The sequence below is a fragment of the Lampetra fluviatilis genome, chromosome 49 (genome assembly GCF_964198595.1).
Source record: "Lampetra fluviatilis chromosome 49, kcLamFluv1.1, whole genome shotgun sequence".
In the NCBI taxonomy this organism is placed as follows: Eukaryota; Metazoa; Chordata; class Hyperoartia; order Petromyzontiformes; family Petromyzontidae; genus Lampetra; species Lampetra fluviatilis.
Genome location: NC_136323.1, coordinates 761,440 through 788,282, shown reverse-complemented (window position 1 = coordinate 788,282; position 26,843 = coordinate 761,440). Strand labels below are relative to the sequence as shown.

General features: G+C 53.3%; 1 protein-coding gene across 2 annotated transcripts; it reads left to right on the top strand.

Moving 5' to 3' along the window:
- Positions 1 to 1,846: 1,846 nt before the first annotated feature.
- Positions 1,847 to 26,522, top strand: LOC144948409 (chloride intracellular channel protein 5-like). Of its 2 annotated transcripts, none has more exons than XM_078877844.1 (6): positions 1,847 to 2,297; positions 10,448 to 10,593; positions 11,855 to 11,980; positions 22,015 to 22,121; positions 23,249 to 23,436; positions 24,531 to 26,522. In XM_078877844.1, exons 1-6 carry the CDS (start codon positions 2,256 to 2,258, stop codon positions 24,690 to 24,692), a joined length of 771 nt encoding a protein of 256 aa, XP_078733970.1. In that variant the 5' UTR covers positions 1,847 to 2,255; the 3' UTR covers positions 24,693 to 26,522. The 2 variants fall into 2 exon arrangements, with proteins under 2 accessions (XP_078733970.1, XP_078733971.1); XM_078877845.1 differs by having other exon boundaries at positions 1,851 to 2,297; positions 10,484 to 10,593; positions 24,531 to 26,516.
- Positions 26,523 to 26,843: the final 321 nt, after the last annotated feature.

Sequence of the window (26,843 nt, the reverse complement as noted above, 5' to 3'; positions counted from 1 at the left end):
CTCGGGGGGCGCGCGCCAGTGACCGCGATGTGGAGGCGAGACGGGGGTCAGCCGCTCTGCCAGGTAGGCGGCTGATGAAACGTCACAATGGGGTCGTTTTTTAATCATTTCTGGCAATATAACAGGAGGTGTGTTAAGGTGTTCAGACACGACATAAGAAACCTTCTTCAAGGAATCAAGTACAGCATGAACCACACGGTACTCGGGGTGAACATGCAAACAACCACGTGGCTCTGATAATAACCAACTAGAAAGGTGTCGTCACGTCAACAGAACGTGCCAATTCGTCACGAGTACAGCACTAACCGGTGAGTTGGAGCGCAAAGCCCCAACATTTACAACAATTGCCACGTTCTGTTTACGTGACAAACCTTACTAATTGGATGTGTCGGGTGGTGGCGGGTTTAACGACACAGCGTTTATACATTTACGCCATCTAACCCAAAACACCTATGTTATGTATCATATTGGTCGCGAAAGCCTACAGCGCGTTAAACATTTTCCGACAAAATGCGCGTTGGCTTTGGAACTGATTGTCCTGCACCAGAGACAGACAGACACTCTTTGCGGCCTTTGTCAGTATGAGGCAAGTGAAGGCCGACGGGCGAACACAGCAGAGGACCGCCAGCGACCCAGGGGACGCCAGAAGGCCGGCAGGTGGCAGTGCAGCGACGAGGGTTGCGAGCCGAGTCCCCGAGGTGTTGTTGTGGCTGCGGCCTCGCACGCGTGGCGGGCTGGTCCGTGACCCCTGCCGCCACACCACGACACACTCCCACAGGGAGGCGCTGGCCACAACATCCCCAACAATACTCTTCGGTTTTTTCGGTAAAGTCACGTAGGTAAAAAATAAAATTTAAATTAATAAAAGTAAAATTAAAAATCACGACGTTTCGGAGGCAACACAAGCTTCCGTCTTCAGGTGGAACCGTCACAGCACGATTGCTGTATCAAGTATCAACAAAGCAGGACCCTCTTCAAAGGTTGCGTCCTGAGACTCGGGAGTGGCTCTGCTGGGTAAGTAACTGGCGCTGCGATGAGGGTTGGTGGATGATCATGAGATTCTGAGACACCCGCATTTTTTTTGTGTTTGGTTTGTTGTGCTTCCCTCCGCACCACCGGTTGGCTACGTACGGTGCGAAAGAAGTTCAACATACATACACGCACCTGCAGCAGCGAGGTGCCCCCAGGAGGCAGTACAGCAAGTATGTCGGGACTCGCTTCAGTGTTACCCCCTCTTACGCGCGCTCTTCACGCACGCGCGCGCGCTGTGCACCCGCCAATGGAGTTGGCCGGACATCCCAATGCGCCACGTGTTCTCGACTTGCTGCCACTTGTTCAGCGAACTGAACTCCCAGCACGTGGCGCGAAACGTCGGACATGCCGAACGACCACGCGACAACGCAGAAACACCACATTGAAGTGCTGTGCAATCCTGAGCCTCAGTCTTAACGTAAAATATTGTTTAAAATAAAAATCCAGCTTTTCTCAAACCATCAATGAGGCAGGTTGATCATGGCGGGGTGGGGGGAGGGGTGGAGTTTGACCATACTTCACCACGCTGGTCAGTGCGGGTTGGTGAGTGAGGAGGAGAAGTGGGGGGGCAGACCCAGTCCCAAAAATGTCACCCGACGTCAGCCGTGGAATCGAACTGGGCCGTCGCGGGTTCGTCGCACAGCCGCGCTAAGCACTGCGCCACCGCTCCGCTCCGTGCGAGCCACTTGGAGGAAGCCCGCGGGGGGGGGGGGCTGCAGGATGCGGGGGGCGCGCACCGGGAGGCATCTCTCAGCTCACGTCACAGGCGGCATTCGCAGCGGCAGCAGCAGTAGGACAATCGGCAGCAGCAGCAGTAGACGCATCGGGAGAAGCAGCAGAATCAACATCAGCAGGAGTGGCAGCAGCAGCAGGAGCAGGAGAAGGAGCAGCAGCAGTAGGAGGAGCAGCAGGAGAAGTGGCAGCAGCAGTAGCAGGAGCAGCAGCAGCAGGAGAAGGAGCAGCAGCAGGAGAAGTGGCAGCAGCAGCAGGAGTGGCAGCAGGAGAAGGAGCAGCAGTAGGAGGAGGAGCAGAAGCGAGAGCGGCACCGTCAACAAAAAGAGGAAGTAAGCCCCAGGAGGAGGGGCAGTGTGAGGAGACGCAGCGGCAGAAGCAGCAGGGAGACGGGAATAACGGAGTCATCATCATCAGCAGCAGGAAGAGAAGCAGCAGCAAGAGCAGCAGCAGCAGGAGGAAGAGAAGCAGGAGCAGCAGCAGCAGCAGAGATGTCTCGGGAGCGAGCCCCTGTGATCGAGCTCTTCGTGAAGGTGAGACGACAGGTCGTGGATGATGATGATGAGACATGTGGATGATGATGAGACGAGTCGTGGATGATGATGAGACGTCGTGGATGATGATGAGACACAAGGCCGTAATTATAATATATATTAGGGGGGGCACATCCCCCCCAATATTCAAATATGCTCAAAATGTCCCCCCCCCAATATATTGCTATGAAAAAAATAATTGCTATGCTATGTAAATAAAAACAATTTTCTAAATCTTGGCCACAATATCTGGACTTGTCTTAATATAAATCAATGCGTAGATTTCTGTTCATATGATTGTGGTTATGGTTGTACTTTAGTCATCCCCAATCTCTGCCATTACATACAATGAAACAAGAAATGGTAAAAAAGTAAAAACAGAGCAAAGTAATACAATGCACTATTAGACATTATTGTAAAAAATAAAAAATAAAGTCCATCTCATGCGTTAGTGCATTTTTTTATGTTTTAGGCAGGAAATGAGTTTTCAAATGTAGATATTTTTCTGGGTTGGGACCCCCAGTCCCCCTGGAAGATTTGGTCCCCCCCCCCCCCCAATGTTAACTCCATGGCTACAGCCTTGATGAGACATGTGGATGATGAGACAAGTCGAGACACGTGCGTCCGCGAAGTCTGCAGGTCACCCCCGGCGGGGGTGGGGGTGTGGGGGGGGGGTCCCATACGGGGTAATAATCTGGGGTCCGCAGGGTCCCAGGGGGTGCGTGAAGGTACGTCAGCCATACTGCGCAGGTCCACCAAGCCCACACACTCCGTGCCCCCACACACTCCGTCATGTTGGAGTGTGGGAATGCCACATGTGGTTGTGGAGTCCACGTGCAGCGGCGTGGTTCGTGTGGTTGTGGAGTCCACGGGCAGCAGTGAGGTTCGTGTGGTCGTGAAGTCCACGTGCAGCGGCGTGGTTCGTGTGGTTATGAAGTCCACGTGCAGCGGCGTGGTTCGTGTGGTCGTGAAGTCCACGTGCAGCGGTGAGGTTCGTGTGGTGGTGGAGTCCACGTGCAGCGGCGTGGTTCGTGTGGTGGTGGAGTCCACGTGCAGTGGGAAGGCTCGTGTGGTGGTGGAGTCCACGTGCAGCAGCGTGGTTCGTGTGGTTGTGGAGTCCACGGGCAGCGGTGAGGCTCGTGTGGTGGTGGAGTCCACGTGCAGCAGCGTGGTTCGTGTGGTGGTGGAGTCCACGTGCAGCGGTGAGGTTCGTGTGGTGGTGGAGTCCACGTGCAGCGGCGTGGTTCGTGTGGTTGTGGAGTCCACGGGCAGCGGTGAGGCTCGTGTGGTGGTGGAGTCCACGTGCAGCAGCGTGGTTCGTGTGGTGGTGGAGTCCACGTGCAGTGGGAAGGCTCGTGTGGTGGTGGAGTCCACGTGCAGTGGGAAGGCTCGTGTGGTGGTGGAGTCCACGTGCAGTGGGAAGGCTCGTGTGGTGGTGGAGTCCACGTGCAGTGGGAAGGCTCGTGTGGTGGTGGAGTCCATGTGCAGCGGCGTGGTTCGTGTGGTGGTGGAGTCCACGTGCAGCGGTGGGAGCGGGGTGGTTCGCGAATTCGCGTCCCTGCTTCGAATCCCGGCTGGGGACCCCATCCGTTGTGTGCCTCGCGGTACAGTACAATAGACTGGATGTCGACGTGTGTTGGGTCTCGTCTACGTCTGCTCGGTCCAAAACGACTACGTGGGTGATGCAGTGCGTGAACATCATCACTGGGGAGACAAAGGCGGCCGGGAGTGGCGCTAGGCCACAACACTCAGGCCGTGCGCCCTTACGACCTTAATAGGTGCTCGCTAACAGCACAAGCCCCAACCTTGTGGTCTACCATGGTTGTATTGTATCGTGGTCACATAGATGTGGACAACACCATCAGTGACGGTTATCCGAACCGGTCCTGGGCCTCCCCTAGGTCGATTCAGCCTCAAATGAGTACCTGGTGCGATCTGTAAACATCGCCACTGGGGAGACAAAGGCGGCCGGGCGTGGTGTTGGCCACCCACCCCCTCGTGTGCCGTGCCGACCTTCATAGGTGCTCGCTAACAGCACTTGCCCCAACAGTCTGTTAAGGCTACACGGGGGATCTTTGTCCTTTATTACATTATGTTTTATAAAGTCCGTGTATATATTCATGCATGCTATTGATTTTCCAAACGCTTTCAACTCGTTTAAACACCGTGTCGCCGATTAGGTTCGGCAAAAAAAGTTCATGCATATAAATACTTGTGTATTCTGGTGTAATTGTAACGTAAGGGAGGGCCCGTTTCCTGGCTTCCTAACGCACTCCGAGATAAAATCAGCAGCAACTTCCTTCTGCACCAAGAGCAGCAGTTGCGAGAGCTGTAGCAGCAGCTGCGATTGCAACAGCAGCAGCAGTAGCAGCAATATCAGTGGCAATAGCAGCAGCAATTGTAGCGATTGTAGCAGCAACAGCAGTGGCAATAGCAGCAGCAAGTATAGCGATTGTAGCAGCAACAGCAGTAGCAATAGTAGCAGCAGCAATAGTAGCGATTGTAGCAGCAATAGCAGCAGCAGCAAGTATAGCGATTGTAGCAGCAACACCAGTAGCAATAGTAGCAGCAGCAATAGTAGCGATTGTAGCAGCAATAGCAGCAGCAGCAGCAAGTGTAGCGATTGTAGCAGCAACAGCAGTAGCAATAGTAGCAGCAAGTGTAACGATTGTAGCAGTAGCAGCAATAGCAGCAGCAGCAAGTGTAGCGATTGTAGCAGCAATAGCAGTAGCAATAGCAGCAGCAAGTGTAACGATTGTAGCAGTAGCAGCAATAGCAGCAGCAGCAATGGCAACATCAGTAGCTCATATTCCTTGGGTCTTTGGGTAAAGTCACGTAGATAGGTTCAAAGAAAATAACAAAACAATGATCTACGTGGCTTTACCGAAAGACCCAAAGAATATGAATTCCTGCAGTCACGAAAGCTTTAAGTCAAGATTTAGAATCAGTAGCATCAAGAGCAGCAGCAGAAGCAGTCTTAGTGGCATCAGCGACATCAGCAGCGCACAGAGACGCATGTCACGTTTCGAGGAGTCAGCAGGCAAGTTCAAGTTAATTTATTAGGTATATAGCCCTGTGAGCCATTCGGTTCTTGAATCGGGTGCAACCGCAACAAACAAAAAACAAAAACATGAACAAAAAAACATCTTAAAGTGAATATGTGACTGAGTGCAAACATAAAATCCAAGAAAAGACAGCAAAATATTGCAGAAAAAAACACTGTACACCAACGCTGTGTGCACAAATCCCAGTGGGATACAAGTCAAACAACCACCAACAACAACCACAAGACAACTTAGATTAAGGCCATCAGTCTAACTCTGTACTACTATAAACAAACATGGCAGGCGGTGTCTGCCCCGCGTATCCATCTCTCCGCAGACTGAAACCCCCTCCGAGTATTCCCGACAGGACGCCACGTGGCCGCGCGTGCCCTCGGCACGAGACGCCGCTTCCAGCAGCGTCATGTCAGCACGTGCAGAGCCCGTCGGGCCTGCTCCAAGCTCGAACCAACCAAGTCTCAAGACATTTGAAAAACTTTCACTGCAACGAACTCGAGTTAGTCGCGTCCATCCGACTCTCTCGTCAGCAGCGACGGCGTTGGGGGTCACGGTAACGAGCGCAGAGACGGCACGATGTGGAGTCGCCTTCGCCGTAGATTTTAAACAAACAGCGGCCACGTCTATCAAAGTGGTTTGCCCAGACGTGCGGACACAAACGATCGCTTTAGAACCCAACAATCGGAATTTTTCGATTTAAAGCTTTCGTGACTGCAGGGATTCATCTTCTTGGTTCTTTCGGTAAAGTCTCGTAGAAGGGAAATAATAAAATAATTAAAATGAAACATCATAAAATACAATGAACCTGTTCATTCAGACGCTGTCTTTCCGACAGCCCTGTTCTTCACCTGAGGACGGCTGCTTACGTTGTGGCCGAAACGTCGTGAGAATTGTATTTTATTATGTTTTATTTGTATTATTTTATTATTTCCCTTCTACGTGACTTTACCGAAAGAACCAAGAAGAACAATCGGAATGTGTATTTAGACTTGGGGAGGGGGAATCCGATGAGCTATGAAGCGCTTGTTTTACAGACGTACAGCATGGGCACAGAGTCTGCAAAGTTACAACAGCAAATGCAACAACGACGGCGATAGGAATGCAAATTGGAGAAAATGGTAAGCAAGTCCCTAAATATGAATTGTAGCTTCATTATATAATACGTCCGATGTCGCAAGCTTAGGCAAGGCAGCAACACAACAGAGGTGTTTTATCCTGACAGCGCTCCATTCCGTTGATTAAATAAAGTGCAGTGCACATGGCCAAGGACAGAAAGCGTTGCGTGTGCCAAGGGTTTTCTCCCGTGTTCAGCAGGGTCCTGCACCACAATGTTTGGCCAATTTTGTTTGAACGACAGTTCTGTGTGGTGTTGGTTGTGAAAAAAGAGCTTTACAGCTCGTCGGATTCCTCCAATACAAATAAATATTCCGACTGCGGGTGCGAGGAAAGCCCAAAGGCGCACACGGCAGGATACGGCACGCGCACCTGCACACCTGCACCCACCTGCACACCTGTGCACCCCTGTGCACACCTGTGCACCTATGCACACCTGTGCACACCTGCACACCTGCACAGGTGCGCGTCCATTCGCTGCTGCATGCGGCCTCCCCAGGGCCGTGTGGGTCCTGCGGAATATTTTGCCAAACTTCCACCTCGCTCGGTCAGCGCAGACTTGTGTGAAGTGGGCATAGAGGGTGGTGATATAAAAACACTAAACTGGTACGGAAGCGACTCGCCACCGATGTCAGCCGTGCTCCGGATGACCTCCTCGCCCTCACCGCCAGATGAATGAAACGCGACGGAAGGTTGTTACACACACAAAGTGCTCGCCACAATTGAAGCACAACACCTCGCTGCTGATCTCGTCAAGGGGCATAAACCATCATCACGCGAACTTCCCTGGTGGTCATCCTCGCAGCGGCGGGGGCTTTTGGCTGCGCCATCGACCAAAGACGGCGCTTTCGGATGCGCTTGTGCGGCCGTCTGGAAAGCTCTTCTGCTATTAGGAAGCCACTGGAGCTAGGCACTTTTAATTTAGATTGAAATCCCATTTCTATGGAACTGATTTTTGTGTTCAGTTTGTTGTCCTTCCCCCACACCTCCGATCAACACGGCTTGCTACGTACGGTGAGAAAGAAGTTCTGCATTCATAGACACGTATAGGCTGCTGCGTGGGATATGCGGTGGGGAGCACAGGGCAGTGCATAACATCCATTGTTGTACTGTACATCTATACTCGAGGGTCGACACCTGCCCAGTTAACATTCGGACCGATGCCAATCTGTGTGCGAGATCTGGTGCCGTCATTGCCTTGTTGAACTTCATGACACAGTCGCGTCCTGCGCACTTTCTCACGATAGACCCAGTGGCAGTCGCGTCCTGCACCCTCTCTCACCACAGACCCAGTGCTGACCTAGAGATGTCGTCCGGGTTTGGTCTGCAGCGGGAAAAGGTGGCAGCCCTAATATTGAATGCTCCCCACGTTCACCAACCCACACTACTGACGAGCGTGGTGAAGTATGGTCAAATAACTGCCACCCCCCCCCTCTCCCGACAAAACAGCTGTACATGGAGCGCGCTTGAGTCGTGTTGAACTGGTGAGCGGGTTCGAGCCGTGATGGAACTGGGGCGCGTGCTCGAGTCGAAATCTTGAGTTCAAATCCCGGCCGCGAGTCGACTCAGCTCGCCCACGGCTGATAATTATGAATGAGAGCTCCGCCGCGAGATGTAAATTGTGTTTAATCTACGCACAGACTCACCTCCAGCATCGCGATGGGGAATGTCCACCACTGGCTCAGGGAGATGAGTCCCAGCCCCCGCACTCACTTGCACAAGAAACTCATTTAACCTTTTGACATTTGCCATGCGCGACTTTATATTGAGGCACGTGCTGCGATTGCCACGTGTCTTGGTTTCACCTGGTACAGTCTGGGAATTGGCATCCGTGTTCAGACGGCAGGAATTCATTCATACCATGCTCTGGTACCGGTATTGTGCCGAACTTTTTTTGTACCGTAAAACAACACAGCACCTCTAATTAGCGCGATTGGCTATGTATGGTGCAAAGGAAGTTTCACACACAGATACATATGTCTGTGTTTGGTCTATCGTGCAAAAGGTGGCAACCCTACCGCTCACTCACTCACTACCTCGCCCACTCAATCACTGATTCATTGGTCCCGGTTACTCAGTAACTCACATCCGCTCGCTCGCTCGCTTACCCACCCACTCACTCGGCATTTCACTCATCTATGCACTTGGGGGGGGGCACCTGGTTGGGAATTGGCACCTGTGTTTAGGTGCCAGTAAATTATTTGTACCCGAGATCTCGTGTTGGACTTTATAATAGTCGACTGCAGGTTCTTGATAAGACGCGGTACCGGCTGAGACATGTCTGGGTTTGATCCGCAGTGGAAATGGTGGCACGTGCCCTGCCCGGTGTGCACGAGGGCGGAATGCGTCATGCGTGGGTGACTGTGGATCTGCTCGCGCTGGGGATTAAATAACAACAAACGGCGTCATCGTCGTGTTTACTTTGGTCAAATCGCAGTGTTTGTCCAGGGAGTGGTTACCCCTCCATCGCAGCAGAATCTCGAACGTTCTAACTTTAAACAGGAATGCCGATCGTGATGAGACTTTGTCATAAAACGGGGTTTGTCGCCGTTGAACGCCGGGTTGGCTAACATAGAGGGGCTAGTAACCACAACAACAACCACAACAACAACCACAACAACCACAACAACCACAACAACAACCGCCATTTGCCACTAAGTGGCGGTGATGTCACTTAGTGGCACTCGGTTAACATCTTGTCTCTCCTCGTACTCCACCACCTGAGCAGTGAGCCGAGTTGGCGGATGAGTTGCCGGGGCCCTGAGAGCAGCAGAGAGGCACAACATCACCTCCAATCAGCGCGGTTGGCTGCGTACGGTGCGAAAGAAGTTCAGCATGCATACAGGGACTCCTCTACTTACGAACGTTCGACTTATGAACTTTCAGAGATACGAACAAACATGTCCGTATGTCCGGTTGCCAGTCCGGACCGTGAATCGTTAGTTCAACTGCCGTGCAATAGATGGTGGTGGTGGCATCTACATCTGCAGGACACGAAGAACCAGTGGAATCTACATCTACAGGCGATTATTCAACTTTTAAAGGCATTTCCCGTGTTTAGTGCACACGCCGTACAACACGTTCGTAGTCTTGATTTGTTTGTAATCTCTCACCTGAAGACGATCGCCTGTGTTGCGATCGAAACGTCGTGGTCTATTATTGTTATATCTACGTGACTTTACCGAAAGACCCAAAGAGTACGTTTGTAATCGACGGAATTCAAGTTGGACTTACGAACAAATCGGCTTACGAACAGACCTCTAGAATCGAACTCGTTCGTTAGTCGAGGAGTCCCTGTACATACATCAGCAGGGGCTAGGAGGAGGCCACTGCACGTGGGGGTCGGGCTATGTGAGAGTCGCAGAGGCTGCTCCCCGCTCACCACGTGCCCCTGTTGAGCCTCCCAGGAATATCGTGGCTCTGTTCGGCGGCTGCTGCCACGCTGGTGCCACGGCGAGCGGCACGCTGCGCTCGCGAGGTCGCTGAGTCGACCTCCCGGCGCGGCAGTGGCAACAACGGCGCAAGTTTCTCGAGTGCTCACCCCGTCTCTGTCCACCCATGGGTGCAGCACAGTCCATGGTCGGCAGGTCGTGGGTGCTGGGGTCAAGTGTATGCGCTCCCTCCTCTGCCGAGACATCTCGCCTGTGTGGAAGAGCAGGCCAAATACACTCTGGAGGGAACTCTCTGGGCCTCCCTCCAATGAAGACCCTTGCACTAGCAGTGGCGTCAGCAAGAAATTGCAGGGGCTGCGCCTTCATTTGGTCGGAGTAGTCGGTGGTGTGTGTATTCACAGGGGAGCGGATATTTGAACTGGTCATAGCCCTCCCTTAGGTTGACTCAGCCTCAAATGGCTACCTGGTGCAGTGTGTAAACATCAGCGCTGGGGAGACGGAGGCGGCCAGGTGTGGCGTGCGCCCTTCCAACCTTCTTAAAGTGCCGCTACTCGCCAAAGGCACTTGTCCCAGCAGTCTGTTAAAGGCTATACGGGGGGTCTTTGTCTGTGTGCGTTCTCAGGCCGGCACCGACGGGGAACGCATCGGGAACTGCCCCTTCTCGCAGCGCCTCTTCATGCTGCTCTGCCTCAAGAAAGCCGAGTTCAAGATCGTCCTCGTCGACCCACGCAGGTACATTCATTCATTATTCATTCACTATTCGTTCATTATTCATTCATTGGGGGGCCGCAGTGGCTAGGAGATGTTACCTCCCTCGCCTGGTGCGCAGGAGGTCGTGGGTTCGATCCCGACCGTGACGCCTGCTGTGTATTTGGAGTTCGCGAGTTCTCTCTCTCCCCGTGGTCGCGTGGATTGTTCTCCGGCTTCCTTCGGTTAATTACCCTCCACATTTAGAAACTTTCGATTTAGATTATTTGGCTGCTCCTGTAGATTCCCAAATGGTGATATAAGCCACTTCGATGAGCTACAATGTGTGGCAAGGTCGCCTCTGAAAAAAGAGCTGATGGCTCGGTGGGCTTCATCTGGTGAGACCATTGTAGTCGACCACTTTCATGACGTGCACAATTTAACTTAAAATGGACATTGAGAGGCGCCAGAGAATGCGTCAAAGAGAGAGGGAGACGTCTGGAGATGCGCGCAGGAGAACGTCGCTGACGCAGCGAGAGACGAGGGAGTGAGTTGCGGACGATCGGAGCTGCGACACAGAAGTCGCAGTAATACGACTCCATTACACGCCGCGGTGGTGCATTGTGGGCAATTATGAATTTAATTAGCAGATGGAAGCCTGTTTCATTTTGCAGACAAAATCTCACGGAGTTTTAGTTCATCGCTCTGTGGGCCTTCTGAACCATCGCAGTGCGGAATGTTTATTCGTCGTAAAAGTTTCCTAACTTTCGCTGGACGGGTTCACGGTGTTCGGGGAGGGCTCTTACTCATGACGTCAGACAACTGAGCAGCATCAGTGACCCAGGTCTGGCTCTGCTGATGAGACTCGCAACGTCGAAACGGCTCCGGCAATTACTTGGATCAAACCGATGCCGCTGCAAAATGCACTCCCAGAAGGCCGCGTGGCTGATGGGACGCGTCACACGTGTGGCCAAAGGAGGCGGACATCACAGAGTTACCTCTGAGATCCCTTCAAATGACCTCCACTCCACACATTCGGGAGCAGCATCTTCCCACCCGCCCTGCCACTGGGAGCAATGTTGTCTGCGTACAATTCCAGCGAGTTACTTTCATTCTCAGAGCTGCCACTCGCTTGCTTAAGCGACCAAAGGCCGATGAAATTAAATGTCGGTTCATTTTCAGGTGGCGAGACACATCCCCGTCTCACGTTGTGTCTAAGTCACTCGAGCGCACGACAAACCCTCCGCGCGCGATGCCGTCGCGGTGCGTTAATGCCGCTGCGCTGACGCTGTCCGTGTGGTGCCAGGAAGCCGGCCAGTCTCGCAAAGCTCGCTCCAGGCACCCAGCCCCCCTTCCTCACCTACAACGGGGGAGTCAAGACGGACACCATCAAGATCGAGGAGTTTCTCGAGGATGTCCTGTGTCCTCCAAGGTGAGAGGGCCCCCCCCCATGCACACACAACCATCCATACATCATCACCATCACCATCATCATCATGCACACACAACCATCCATATATCGTCACCATCACCATCATCATCATGCATACACAACCATCCATACATCGTCACCATCACCATCATCATCATGCACACACAACCATCCATACATCATCACCATCATCATCATGCACACACAACCATCCATACATCGTCACCATCACCATCATCATCATGCACACACAAACATCCATACATCGTCACCATCACCATCATCATCATGCATACACAACCATCCATACATCGTCACCATCACCATCATCATCATGCACACACAACCATCCATACATCGTCACCATCATCATCATCATCATGCACACACAACCATCCATACATCGTCACCATCATCATCATGCACACACAATCTTCCATACATCGTCACCATCACCATCATCATCATGCACACACAATCATCCATACATCGTCACCATCACCATCATCATCATGCACACACAATCATCCATACATCGTCACCATCATCATCATCATCATGCACACACAACCATCCATACATCGTCACCATCACCATCATCATCATGCACACACAACCATCCATACATCGTCACCATCATCATCATCATGCACACACAACCATCCATACATCGTCACCATCATCATCATCATGCACACACAACCATCCATACATCGTCACCATCACCATCATCATGCACACACAACCATCCATACATCGTCACCATCATCATCATCATGCATACACAACCATCCATACATCGTCACCATCATCATCATCATCACCCATACATCATTATCTATTTATCACCACCACCACCACCATCATCATCGTCGTTATCCATACATCATTATCTATTTATCACCACCACCACCATGATCATCATCGTCATCCATACATCATTATCTATTTATCACCACCACCATCATCATCGTCGTTATCCATACATCATTATCTATTTATCACCACCACCACCATGATCATCATCGTCATCCATACATCATTATCTATTTATCACCACCACCATCATCATCGTCGTTATCCATACGTCAATATCCATTCATCGCCACCACTATCATAATTAGCATCATTCATACGTCATTATTCATTCATCGCCACCATCATCGTCATCACTGTGATCCATACAACACTATCCAATCATCACATCAATGTTACGCTGCTGGTGGAGGCTTTCCCTGCTCTGTCCGCTGCTTCTCGCAAGAGGATGATATTCCACGGAGCTGCAAGGCGATGCTGAGTGACGTCTATATACACATCTCTGTGGGATGCCGCCGTGGCGTAGCGGTTGGCACACTGGACTTGCAAACCAGCGGGCGTTGGTTCTATCCCTGGCGATGGCTAACATGTATGTAGAACTTCATGTTTGTATGTTGAACTTATTTTGCACCGTACGTAGCCAAACGTGCAAACCGGAGGTGCGGGGAAGGACAAAAAAATAACACAAAAAGGAGTTCTCAAGAAATGAGTTTTCAATCTAAATTTAGAAAGTTCATAGCTCCAGTAGCTTCCTAATACAGTACCGGAAGGGAAGAGCTTTCCAGACGGCCGCAGAAGCGCATCTGAAAGCGCCGCGCGATGCGGTGACCACCGCCTTTGTGTGATGGCTCAGCCAAGAGCTGCCGCTGCTGCTGCTGATGATGCTGCTGCTGATGATGCTGCTGCTGCCGCTGCTGCTGCTGCTGATGCTGCTGCTGCCGCTGCCGCTGCTGCTGCTGCTGTGAGGATGACCACCGGAGGAGTTGACGTGATGATGGTTTGTGCTCCTTGACGAGATCAGCGCGGTGTCGTGGTTAATTTGTGCCGAGCTGTGTCGGGTGGTGGCGGGTTTAACGACACATTTATATATTTACGCGATCTAACCCAAAAAAAAACCTGTATTATGGATGATATTGGTACCGAAAGCCAACATGTTAAACCAGTGGATAAGGAGTTCGTCTGACGGTCCATGATTGTGGTTTTAATGCATTTTAATGGACAAGCAGAGGAGGCTCACTTAATGGACTGGCTTGGCACTGCCGTTTATTACCCCACATTGATTTCCTCCCTCTAAGGGTGTATGCTCTTCGCCCGTGGCGTGCGCTTGTTTTACGATATTAATAATTGATTGTTGGCAAAAGCCACGTGCTGTTGTTACTTCGTGCAGACCTTGGCCAAAGTTCACCTGGTGTGCAAGGTTATGTTGTTTTATCGGAATGGTACGTAACTAAACTATCAAAAACGAATTTATTTTGCCAGGTAAGGCCCCACTGAGTTTACACAGCTCTTTTTGTAGAAGCGACCTGGCCACAAATGATAGCTCAACGAAGTGGCTCATCACGTGGAAATTCATGGCAGACAAATAATCTAGGCACACGTTACTAAATGTGGAGGGAAAACCCAGAAGACCCGGGGAGAGAGACATACATTCAAACTCCAAATATACAGCAGGTGCCAGGGTCGGGATCGAACCCACAACCTCCTGTATTCCAGGCGAGGTAGTTAACATCTCCTAGCCACCGTGATGATGATGACAGAGAGACACGCAAACTCCATTAAACGCAGAGTGTTCACTTGCGTGTGCCACGGTCTATCCACAGCTGCATGGAAGACCTTCCCAAAGCAGCCCTAAGAAATGAGCTTTCAACCTAGACGATGATGTAAAAGTGCATCATAGCTCCCAGTGTCTTCCTGATATTGGAAGCAGGAGCGTTCCAGACGGCCGCAGAAGTGCATCTGGAAGCGCCGCGCGCCGCGGTGGTCTGCATCCTCGAGTGGGCAGACTGGGGCGGCACGATGGGCATCCTGGGCTTGGCCCTGGGCAGCCTCTCGCTAGTGAGACAGAAGTTCGCGCATTGACGCCCTCAGCCCAGCCGGAGGCGACTGAGCAAACAAAAGCCCCATCGCACTCGCAGATTTGGGTTTTGACTTCGTTTTTGTGTACCGCAGCCATGAACATTAAAAATACCGCGTCCATTTCCGCGCGGAAAACATCGAGACCGTAGCCTCACACAGCCTCGTATCGCACGGTTGGCGACACACGGTGGCTACGTACGGTGCGAAAGAAGTTCAACATACATGTGGCGCGAGGCTGGCCTAATATGTACGCACGTTGAACTTCTTTCGCACCGTACGTAGCCAAGCGCGCTAATCCGTGAAGAAATAACCCGGGCAGGGAGGGACACTTTGGCCGTGTCGTGATCGGATGGGAGAGCACAGCGAGAGAGGGCGCGAGGGAGGGAGGGAGATTCTACGCGCGAGCACCACGCCGGGGCAAGGGGCTTGCGGTGAGACCCCCGATCGCTCACCAGGCCCAGAGGCTGCGAGGAGGCATCTGCTCCACCGCGGCCGGCTCGGTCGGCAGGAAGTCGGTGTCGTCCCCCAGAGTCCGGGCCCCCTCCGCAACACCGGGAAGCGGGTGGTTTTTTACGCGGGTGGAACAACAATGGTTCAGGCACGCGTGTAGCCCACACTCGGCGGACGTTTCGGGAAAAAACGACGTGTCCGGTGACAAACGCATCCTAATGTCGCCCAACGGTGCATCACGGTGACATTTCACCGTCCAAGAAACAGACAAATCTGTGTGTGTGGGGATGTGCTTACGCATCATTTTTATTCAATGAAGGTCAGGAGGGGTGGCGCTGCGGTTAGCACACTACGCTATAAAACCCAGCAACCTGAGTTCGATTCCCAGGCGTGGCTAGCCGTGGGGAGTGACATCTCAGCGGCTTGAGCCCCACGCCCCCCACTGCCCCAATCCTCACTGAGCAGCGTGGTCAAGTCAGGTTCATACAACACAAACAACCGACGTGGCATAACAACAACAACAACGACGACGACGAGGATGATGATGACGTGAAATTTCACCACGGCACCGCACGACATTCGCGCTCCTCCTCGACGCCCACGGGAAGAGAGTTTCACAGCCCATCTGTGTGTGATCCACCAACCCTGGCTGGTGGTGGTGGCAGTGGTGGCGGTGGCGGTGGCGGTGGTGGTGGTGGCGGTGGTGGTGGCGGTGGTGGTGACGGTGGTGGTAGTGGTGGTGGCGGTGGCGATCGTGGTGGTGGTGGTGGTGGCGGTGGCGGTGGTGGTGGTGGTGGCGGTGGTGGTGGTGGTGGCGGTGGCGGTGGTGGCAGTGGTGGTGGCTATGCTCATGTCGTGGCCTGTAATCCCAGCTGCTGTGGAGGCAGCAGCGAGGGTTTGATGGATCGCACACAGATGGGCCGTGCAACTCCCTGCCCGTTGCTGCATGTCGAGCCCTCACCCAGACACCCGAGGAGAATGGGGTACAGCGACGTGTGGACTCATTTCCGTCTGTTCCATCTGCATGGGATAGAAGTGTTGCTTCCTCGCACCTCTGGGTTGCTCTGGGTACTCGGGTTTGCGCGCACACGTTGTGAACACTCTCACTGGGTGGACACGTGGTTTCTATGTTGGACTTCGTTTGCACCGCACGTAGCCAACCGTGATAGTCGGAGGCGCGGGGGGAAATCATCTCCACGCCGCCTCTGTGTGTAGCGGATGACGCAACGGTGTGCGATGCAGTGGCGTACATGGCGCTACTGGATACAAACTCGGCGTTATTTTTTTAATTCGATAAGCGCAAACAACGTGGAACAATACGCCGGGAAGACAGATTTAATCAGTGCGCGCTGGTTTGCTCTTGGCACACGGCTCAGAAGCACGGCTAACAATGGACGAGGTGCGGAGAGAGAGGCACGGAGAGACGCTGGGGTTCCCGACATCATCCAAACAATTCAGAAGAGCAAGCGGGCCTGGGCACGACGTGCTGCTGGAGGGTTTGTGGATGATCTAGAATAGTCATGGAGACGTAGCCAAGCGGTGGTACGCGTCTGGGAGCATGGCCCCCACGGGAGACGGAGCGGTGAAATCAGCTCGTGCGCAGGTGCGAGATGGATCGTTGTGTGGCAGGACCGCGTGAGAAGGCGACGATTTGGGGGAGGCCTACATCAGCAGTGGATAGGTCATGTCTGTATGTTGAACTTCTTTTGCACCGCACGTAGCCAACCGTGCTAACCGGAGGTGCGGGGGGAGGACAACAAACTAAACACAAAGGGCTGTTCTAAAGAAATAAGTTTGTCAATCCCCGGTGGCTTCCTAATATCGAAAGGAAGAGCGTTTCCAAGCAGACGAGCAGTTCACAGGCGTGTCTGCTTGCGGGCGGTCAGAGAAATGGGTGAGCCCCGCAGCTGCTGCTGCTGCGGTCAGGAATTGCGTCTGTGCTGTAGCACTTCTCCTTTCGTGTAAGCCGACGGCAGTGGGACGTGGCGTGTTGGCGATGTACCCCGTGACTTCCCGGGATGCTGAGCGGTGGCGTCAGTGAGTCTCCCGCAACAGATCTCGGTGGGCAAGTCGATGCGATGGGTTCCATGGGTAAGGCCCTCTGAGCTGACAGAGATATTTTTTTCAGAAGCGACCTGGCCACAAATGACAGCACAAAAAATTGGCTTATCATCACGTGGGAACTCACGTCAGCCAATTACTCTAAACGCGTGACGGTGATTCTACACGTGGAGGGAAAACCCGGAGGACCCAAAGAAAAAAATCCACGCGACCACGGGGAGAGAGACACGCAAACTCCAACTATACAGCAGGCGTCAGGGTCAGGATCAAACCCCCGACCTCCTGTACACCAGGCGAGGTAGTTAACATCTCATCGCCACCGCGGCGCCACTTTGGAGGTCACATCCCTCGACTTCGGCTCGTCAGGCGGGTGGCGCCGACTCGTTTGAGGTGCCGTCCGCTCTCCTTCACGGGAGGTCAAACGAAGCCGGGGGCCCCTCTTGCTGCTGGGCAGGCGGGTGAGGGAGTCCGCGCCTGAGGAGCACCGGCGGGAAACGGCGGTGTCTGGCACCGCGCTCAGTTCACGAGAGAGATTTCGTCGCAGACAGGAAGGCGAGGCGACCGTCACAGCAACGGGAGTGATTGCTGCATGGTTGTATCCTCACAGTGTGTGTTTTCATGGCCACATTGTTGGAACGCGCCGCTGTGAGACCGCAGGACCCCCGGTTCGATTCGCAGCTACGAGCGAGATCTGAACTCAGCCCTGTGGTGCAACAATCTCTGGCACGTGTCGTGACCCGTACCGCGTAGATCTGACCCGTGTCCGTTCAATGCTCGCCGAGCTGCATTGGCTTCCGGTTGCACTCATTGCACGCAAAGCGCTCGCCACAAATGGTCCACAATACCTTGCCGATCTCGTCAAGAAGCATTAAACAATTGTAAAGAGGCATTATCACACAACGGATTAGCAGCAGCAGCAGCAGCAGCCCCTGTGTCTCTGCGCGGCTGGCATAACGCGCCACGGTGGCTAGGAAATGTTAACTCCCTCGCCTGGAGCGCAGGAGGTCGTGGGCTCGATCCCGACCCTGATGCCTGCTGCTGTATATTTTAGAGTTTGCGTGTCTCTCTCCCCGTGGTCGCGTCGATTTTTCTCCGGACCTTCCGGTTTTTCCCCCTCCACATTTAGAATCAACGTCACGCCCTTAGAGCATTTGGCTGCTGTACATTTCCACGCGATAAGCCACTTCGTTGAGCTATCATTTGTGGCCAGGTCGCTTCTGAAAAAGAGCTACATAGCCTAGTGGGCTTTGCCTTCTAAAATGTTTTTGTTTCATTTAAATGGAAGGGCCGTTCCATGCGAACTCTAGAGAGGGCCCCCTAAGACCATTTGCCCGCCTCTTATACGCAGGCCAGACGTCTTGGACGAGGTGGGAGCGCTCGCTCTTCACCACACCACACGCGGACCTGCCACTAAACTAACCGTGGCGCGACCCACGTGCACCCACACTGCCGCGTGGACAGAGGTCCGCGTGGGGATTTGAGAATCTTGCCGCGGCGGGAGATGGGACTGGCGATCTCTCTCGGACCGCCGGTGCGGCGCGCCGCTGACTGCTCGTGACACCGCTACCGTGGCAGCCTCCCGATTCCAATAGAGGCCACGGCAAGCTTACTCTTCTCGCGTTGTGTAAATATTTATTATGCAGTCGTTTCCCCTACTTTGTAGCGCGGCTGCTGTAAACCCGGCGACTGATTTAGCATCAGCCCCAACATTGTCAAGTTTCGGAGAGGGTTCACACTGGGCCAGAACATGCCCAAATTATATCCTCAGAACGCCCGTGCGGTTTTTAGACTCCCCCCGTATAGCCTTAAGAGACTTTTGGGGCAAGTGCTGTTAGGCGAGCACATGTGAAGGCCGGCACGGCACAGAAGGGGTGGGTGGGCAGCACCACGCCCGGCCGCCTTTGTCTCCCAGTGGCGATGTTTAAGCACCGCACCGGTTACTCATTTCAGGACCATTTCTGAGATCACCCATGTGGACTGTGAGTGGGTTTCCAACTCGGGTCGCCGGGTTCGTAGGGCTGTGCGCTAACCGCTGCGCTGCTGCTCCCCGTCAGAAAGCAACACCCACGCACACACGCGTGCAACAACGAGAGGAAGTTCAAGTTTCCCTTCTAAAGTTTTGATTGTTTCGAGTTTCGATTCGTGGAAACATTTCCCAAAACTCTCGGCTCACCCGCCGCGTGTCACGAATGGCCGACGTAAATGAGAACGTTCACCAGTCCGTGGGAATGGTGGTCACGTGGGATTGGTGGTCACGTGGGATTGGTGGTCACGTGGGAGTGGTGGTCACGTGGGAGTGGTGGTCTCGTGGGAATCATGGTCACGTGGGAGTGCTGGTCACGTGGGAGTGGTGGTCACGTGGGCGTGGTGGTCTCGTGGGAGTGGTGGTCACGTGGGAGTGGTGGTCACGTGGGAGTGGTGGTCACGTGGGAGTGGTGGTCACGTGGGAGTGGTGGTCTCGTGGGAGTGGTGGTCACGTGGGAGTGGTGGTCACGTGGGAGTGGTGGTCACGTGGTGGGAGTGGTGGTCTCGTGGGAATGGTGGTCTCGTGGGAATGGTGGTCACGTGGGAGTGGTGGTCACGTGGGAGTGGTGGTCTCGTGGGAGTGGTGGTCTCGTGGGAGTGGTGGTCTCGTGGGAGTGGTGGTCACGTGGTGGTCACGTGGTGGTCACGTGGTGGTCTCGTGGGAGTGGTGGTCACGTGGTGGTCTCGGGCGGTGCTGAAGCAAGCCCGAGGAGAATGCGCAAGGCAAGGAAGCCGTCTCGCCGTATCTCCATGGCCACCCACGGTGTCCGTGAGGAGATTCTCGGAACTCGGGAAGACAATTCCTGGAAGAGTTCCATCTGTGTGGGAGGACCTGCGCTTGGTCGCGGGCAGGGCATCAGCGGTTGATGGTGAGGGAGGTGTGAGCGGTGAGGTGGGGTGAGGGAGGGGGAGGTGGGGTGAGGGGTGAGGTGATAGAGGGGTTGGGTGAGGTGGGGTGAGGGAGGGGGAGGTGGGGTGAGGGGTGAGGTGATAGAGGGGTTGGGTGAGGTGGGGTGAGGGAGGGGGAGGTGGGGTGAGGGGTGAGGTGATAGAGGGGTTGGGTGAGGTGGGGTGAGGGAGGGGGAGGTGGGGTGAGGGGTGAGGTGATAGAGGGGTTGGGTGAGGTGGGGTGAGGGAGGGGGAGGTGGGGTGAGGGGTGAGGTGATAGAGGGGTTGGGTGAGGTGGGGTGAGGGAGGGGGAGGTGGGGTGAGGGGTGAGGTGGAGTGAGGGAGGGGTTGGGTGGAGGAAGGGTGGGGTGAGGGAGGGGTTGGGTGAGGGTGGGTGAGGGAGGGGTGTGGTGAGGAAGGGAGGGGTAGGGTGAGGGAGGGGTGAGGGATGGGTGAGGTGAGGGCACAAATAGGACGATTACCCTCACACTTGGGACCCCCCTAGATCCATATCCATGGGACCCCTGGTGGTAGATGACCCCTGGTGGTAGATGACCTCTCGTGGTAGATGACCTCTCGTGATAGATGAGCCCCCGTGGTAGATGACCCCCCGTGGTAGATGACCCCTGGTGGTAGATGACCCCCGTGGTAGATGACCCCCGGTGGTAGATGACCCCCCGTGGTAGATGACCCCCCGTGGTAGATGACCCCTGGTGGTAGATGACCCCCGTGGTAGATGACCCCTGGTGGTAGATGACCCCTGGTGGTAGATGACCCCCCGTGGTAGATGACCCCTGGTGGTAGATGACCCCCGTCGTAGATGACCCCCGGTGGTAGATGACCCCTCGTGGTAGATGACCCCTGGTGGTAGATGACCCCCGTGGTAGATGACCCCTGGTGGTAGATGACCCCCCGTGGTAGATGACCCCTGGTGGTAGATGACCCCTGGTGGTAGATGACCTTTCGTGCACCGCAGGGCGACTCGGCACCTGATCCGCTCGTTGCCCGGCTTGGCCTGCGACGTTTCACAGGCCTGCTGCGGGCGTTGTGCGCCGTGTTGCTCACAAGGCCCACAGGTAAATACACACACACAGGCTGCGTCCAGCACGTGTCTGCACGCCAGCTGTGTGTATTCCTACTGCAGCTAATGGCTCGTGAAGGAGTTGCATATTCCCCCCATCCCCCCAAAATAAATGCTTTCATGGAGCAGTGAAGAAGAGGGAAAGGCGTAAACATCTGACTTGAGTGGGGTAGATGACCCCTCGTGGTATGTACGTGGCCATGACTAACATGTATGTATCTATGTTGAACTTCATGTATCTATGTTGAACTTCATGTATGTATGTTGAACTTATTTCGCACCGCACGTAGCTAACCGTGCTAAATTGGAGGTTGGGGTTTGAGTTATTGCTTGGCTTGGTTTGCTGTGTGATTGGGTGGTTAGTTGGGTGGTTGGTTCGGTTATTGGGTGGTTGGCTGGGTGATGGCTGAGAAATCGATTAGTTTATTTGATCGGCTGAGTGATTGAGCGATTTGCTGCGTGGTTGGGTGGCTGAGTGATTGAGTGGATAGCTAAGTGATTGGGTTGGCTCAGTGATTGCAAGGTTGGCCGAGTGATTGAGTGGATAGTTACGTGATTTGGGCAGCTGACTGAGTGACTGAGTTGCTGGCTGGTTTGTGGGTTGTGGACTAACGTAAGTTTCGCTCGTGTGCTGTAGGTACCCAAAGCTGGTAGCCAACAACCCCGAGTCAAACACAGCTGGGAGCGACGTCTTTGCCAAGTTTTCTGCGTTCATCAAGAACACGAGCAGTGCCAACAATGACGGTGAGTGTAACTCTGTCCACGTGTCTCTGTGTCTCCCTGTCCCTGTGTCCACGTGTCTCTGTCTCCCTGTGTCCACGTGTCTCTGTGTCTCCCAACTTCCCGTGTCTCGTTTGCATGATGCACAATGGCTGTGTGCTTTGTGGACATTTACGTGATTTTTTACTCATTACTATCCTGCCTGCACTGTTATTCTGTTATGATGATGGGTCTTCCCATCATTTACAAACTTCAATAACCAAGGGGATATCATTGGAGTCTTTGGCATGGGGCATGGGTGGTGGTAAAACACTCAAGGGGAGGAATGTAACATTGAACACATAAAGAGGTGGCCCACCAAATCTATAACACCCCCCCCCTACCCCATCAAATGTAACCCGGTGCTGTGTGTGTACGTACATGTGTGTGTGTGTACGTACACGTGTGTGTGCATGTGCACGTGTGTGTGTGCACGTGTGTGTGTGCACGTGTGTGTGTGCACGTGTGTGTGTGCGTGCACGTGTGTGTGTGCGTGCACGTGTGTGTGTGCGTGCACGTGTGTGTGTGCACGTGTGTGCGTGCACGTGTGTGTGTGCGTGCACGTGTGTGTGTGCGTGCACGTGTGTGTGTGTGTCACGTGTGTGTGTGCACGTGTGTGTGTGTTAAGGCTAGACGGGGGATTTTTGTCTTTGTGTGTGTGGAGAGTGGTGGTGCAGCGGCTAGCGCTATGCTGCGCGACGAACCTGACCACCCGGGTTCAATTCCCGCTCGCGGCCAAAACCAGTGACGATTATCTGAACCGTCCCTGGGACTCCCCTAGGTCGACTCAGCCTCAAAATGAGTGCCTGGTGCGGTGTGTAAACATCGCCACTGGGGAGAGACAAAGGCGGCCGGGCGTGGTGCTGGTCACCCACCCCCCCTCGCGTGCCGTGCCGGCCTTCATAGGTGCTGCTCGCTAACCACACTTGCCCTCGCAGTCCGTTGGAGGCTCTCCGGGAGAAATCATCAGAGTTGTTTATTTTAGTTTGCATTTTGACTGCTTGTGTTGTGGTTATTGCAAACATGATGCCTTGTATAAAGGTGTCAGTTTTTGTACCAGTTGCAAGGGTACAAACCTATCACTACGACTTATTTGTCGTTTGGCTTTGCAGCGCTGGAGAAGGCGCTGCTGAAGGCGCTGGGCCGCCTGGACGACTTCCTCGCGACTCCGCTGCCGGACGAGGAGGCGGTGGAGGGCGAGGACGGGACACCCGGCACGAGCTCCACGCGCAGCTTCCTGGACGGAGAGCGGCTCACGCTCGCCGACTGCAACCTGCTGCCCAAGCTGCACACCGTGCAGGTCGGGCGGCACGGGGACACGCGGCACGCACGCACAAGGTCCCCTCCCCGTAGCCTTTAACAGATCGTACATGATCTTCTTGGTTCTTTCGGTAAAGTCACGTAGAATGGAAAAAAAAACATAATAAAATAATTCTCACGACGTTTCGGCCACAACGCAAGCAGCCGTCCTCAGGTGAAGAACAGGTCTGTCGAGAAGACAGCGTCTGAATGAAACACCCCAGGCTTGGAGCGTCTATTTAAGCTGGGTTGGAGGGGGAAGAGCGCCTTGACAAAAGAATTTGCATATCAATAGGAATTTAGCATATTTATTTGTATGATTTTATTATTTCCATTCTATGTGACTTTACCGAAAGAACCAAGAAGATTAATCCCTGCAGTCACGAAAGCTTTAAATCGAAATTTAGATCGTACATGAGTCAGTTTCCAGCGCTTGACACAACCTCTTTCACTCTGATAGGACTAGCGGTTGGAGTGGGACTGTTTTGCTGTTGTTTTACTGCCTTCTTCAAGCTCGGCAATTGATGTACGGCTGCTAATTCAACTTAGATACTTTAGAAATGTAATGGCCACCACGGTGGCGAGATGCGATCTTCTTCGCCTGGCGTGCAGGAGGTCGGGGGTTTGATCCCGGCCCTGATGCCTGCTGCTGCTGTGCATCAGGAGTTTGAATGTTCTCCCCGTGGTCGAGTGGAATTTTTTATCCACGTCCTCCGGTTTTTCCCTCCACACTTAGAAACGTGCACTTAGATTATTGAGATGATTTTGCTTCTATAAATGTCCACATGATAGGACACTTTGTTGAGCTATCATTTGTAGCCAGGTCACTTCTGAAAAATAATTTAATAGCTCAGCGAGCTTCACGTGGTGCAATAAAAATGGTCGAGTTTTATTTATATGTTTTTGTGTGATTTATTTTTTTACCTTTCCTATGCTTTCCACCCCCATCGTGTTGTTGTATTGTTTGTTCCTGTAACGTTCTGACCCCGTGCCCCTACTGGACATTTGTAATAAAAGAGCTTCATAGCTCATCAGATTCTTCCACGATATAAAAACTAAACACATCTTATTCTCATTGTCTCTGTGCTCGTGCAGGTCGTCCTGAGGAAGTTCAAGGGAATGGAGATCCCCGCACAGTTCACGGGGATTGCGCGGTACCTCAAGCACGCGTGCGCGCAGCCCGAGTTCACCGACACGTGCCCGGCCGACAGCGAAATCGAAGCGGCCTACACCGCCGTGGCCCGGCCCCTCGCATAGACGCGGCGCGACCGCATGGCACGGCACGGCACGGCACGGCACGGCATGGCGGGTGTAACGGCCGCTCCCCCTTACTCCTAACACGTTGCAGCATCAGCTCTGTCCCTGGTTTTCCACCGTTGACCAATCCAGACATGTCTCTCGCTCAGCACTAGGCCTATTCACATTCGTGCAGCGTACTGTAATAGCCAGAGGTGTGGACTCGAGTCATGTGACTTGGACTCGAGTCAGACTCGAGTCATGAATTTGATGACTTGCGACTCGACTTGGACTTGCATAACAATGACTTTGTCCCACCTATGAGATGTGGACTCGAGTCATGTGACTTGGACTCGAGTCAGACTCGAGTCATGAATTTGATGACTTGCGACTCGACTTGGACTTGCATGACAATGACTTTGTCCCACCTCTGGTAATAGCCATCAACACGATGTATGTTGAACTTCTTTCGCGCCGTACGTAGCCAACCGCGCTAATCGGAGGTGTGGGGAAGGACAGCGACATATCGGCCACCGAGGCGTTGTCGGACATTGAGTCGTCACACGTCCCACGGCTCAACGTCAACCAACGTTGGCATCTGCGTGACTGCCATACTCATCCCTGTGTAACTGCCATACTTGTTAATCTCTATTTAAACTAAACTATAAACTAATTTTTATTTTACCAAGTAAGGCCCATTGAGCTGTATAATTCATTTTCAGAAGCGACCTGGCCACAAATGACAGCTCAAAGAAGTGGCACATCACGTGGACATTTATAGCAGCCAAATACCCTAAAAGCAAGTTGATTCTAAATGTGGAGGGAGACACTGAAGGATCTGGAGAAAAATCAACGCGACCACGGGGAGAGAGAGAGACACGCAAACTCCAAATATACAGCAGCAGGCGTCAGGGTTGGGATCGAACTCACGACCTCCTGTACACCAGGCGAGGTAGTTAACATCTCGCGACGGTGGCGCCCACTTGAGCATCTTCACGGCAGCCTGCTACGTGGGGAGCATGCGCCTGAAAGTCAATTTAAAGTTTGTTTTCTCACGAGCAGAGATTCACATGAGTGTCGTGGCAGTCGATTGCAACGCAGCTGAGGTGTGAGTTGACAAGATAAGAGCCTGAAAAATAAGAAAAGATTTTACCCCTTCTGGCAATAGAACTGGAGTTGTGTTAAGATGTCCAAACGCCAAATAGAAACCCTTTGCAAGGACTCAAGTGCTCACCACTCACATCAACCAAACACGGTACTTGTGGCGAACATGCAAACAAACGCGCTCTGCTGATACTAATTCACGGCATAGTCTTTGAAGCCGATTGGCCTTCACCATAAACAGCAGCTTCTTCGTGGTCTTGTCTCACCAGTGTCAGAGCAGAGAAGAACGCCGACATGTGAACGGACGAGAGCCGTTTGGTTGTTGTTTGCGCTCGTTGCGATGTCCCTTCAATCCACACATTTAAGCCGCGATGGCACCTGCGCCAATAATCACAATTCCGACTGACAGAGCTGTCCGTTGTGCATGTTGAACTTCTTTCGCACCGTACGTACGCCGACCGTGCTAATCGGAGGTGCTGCGTTTGAAGCTACATCGTTAGCGTGCTATGAAGGAGGGCCACATTACCCAGACACGTTGCCTTGTTACACATTCTTCCTTTTAAAGCGACACACAGCCGTTACCTGCTGATCCGCCTAGGCTGGACATCTGTGAAGAAGAGCTTCACAGCTCATCGGATTCCTCCTCCCAAAGTCTAAATAAAACATTCCGATTCAGTGGCATTGTTGTTGTTGTTGACGAGCGTGTTGAGTTGTTGATTGTGAGCTGATGCTTGCGCACTGCTGCCACCGCAGCTTCTTTCGCATGGATTCAGAGCGGCAGGTTAAAGGTGTAAGGATCTTTGCGACGACATCTGTCTCCGCTCGGGATAGGCCCTCAACATGTCGCTGGCAAGGACGAACCGAGGGGTCCGATGGATCGGCTCGTTTGGCCCTGAGGAGGACCTTTGTTGCCAGGCTTGTTGTTTCTGCATGGCGACGTTACGGTTGGTTTCCTTAGCGATGTCGTCCCTTACGAACTTCGTCGTTGAACTTCGTTGCCGCAACCGTGTGGGGCCGCGCGAAGGCTGACAGCACCCCGCCGCAACAGCCGCAACAGCGTCACCAGAT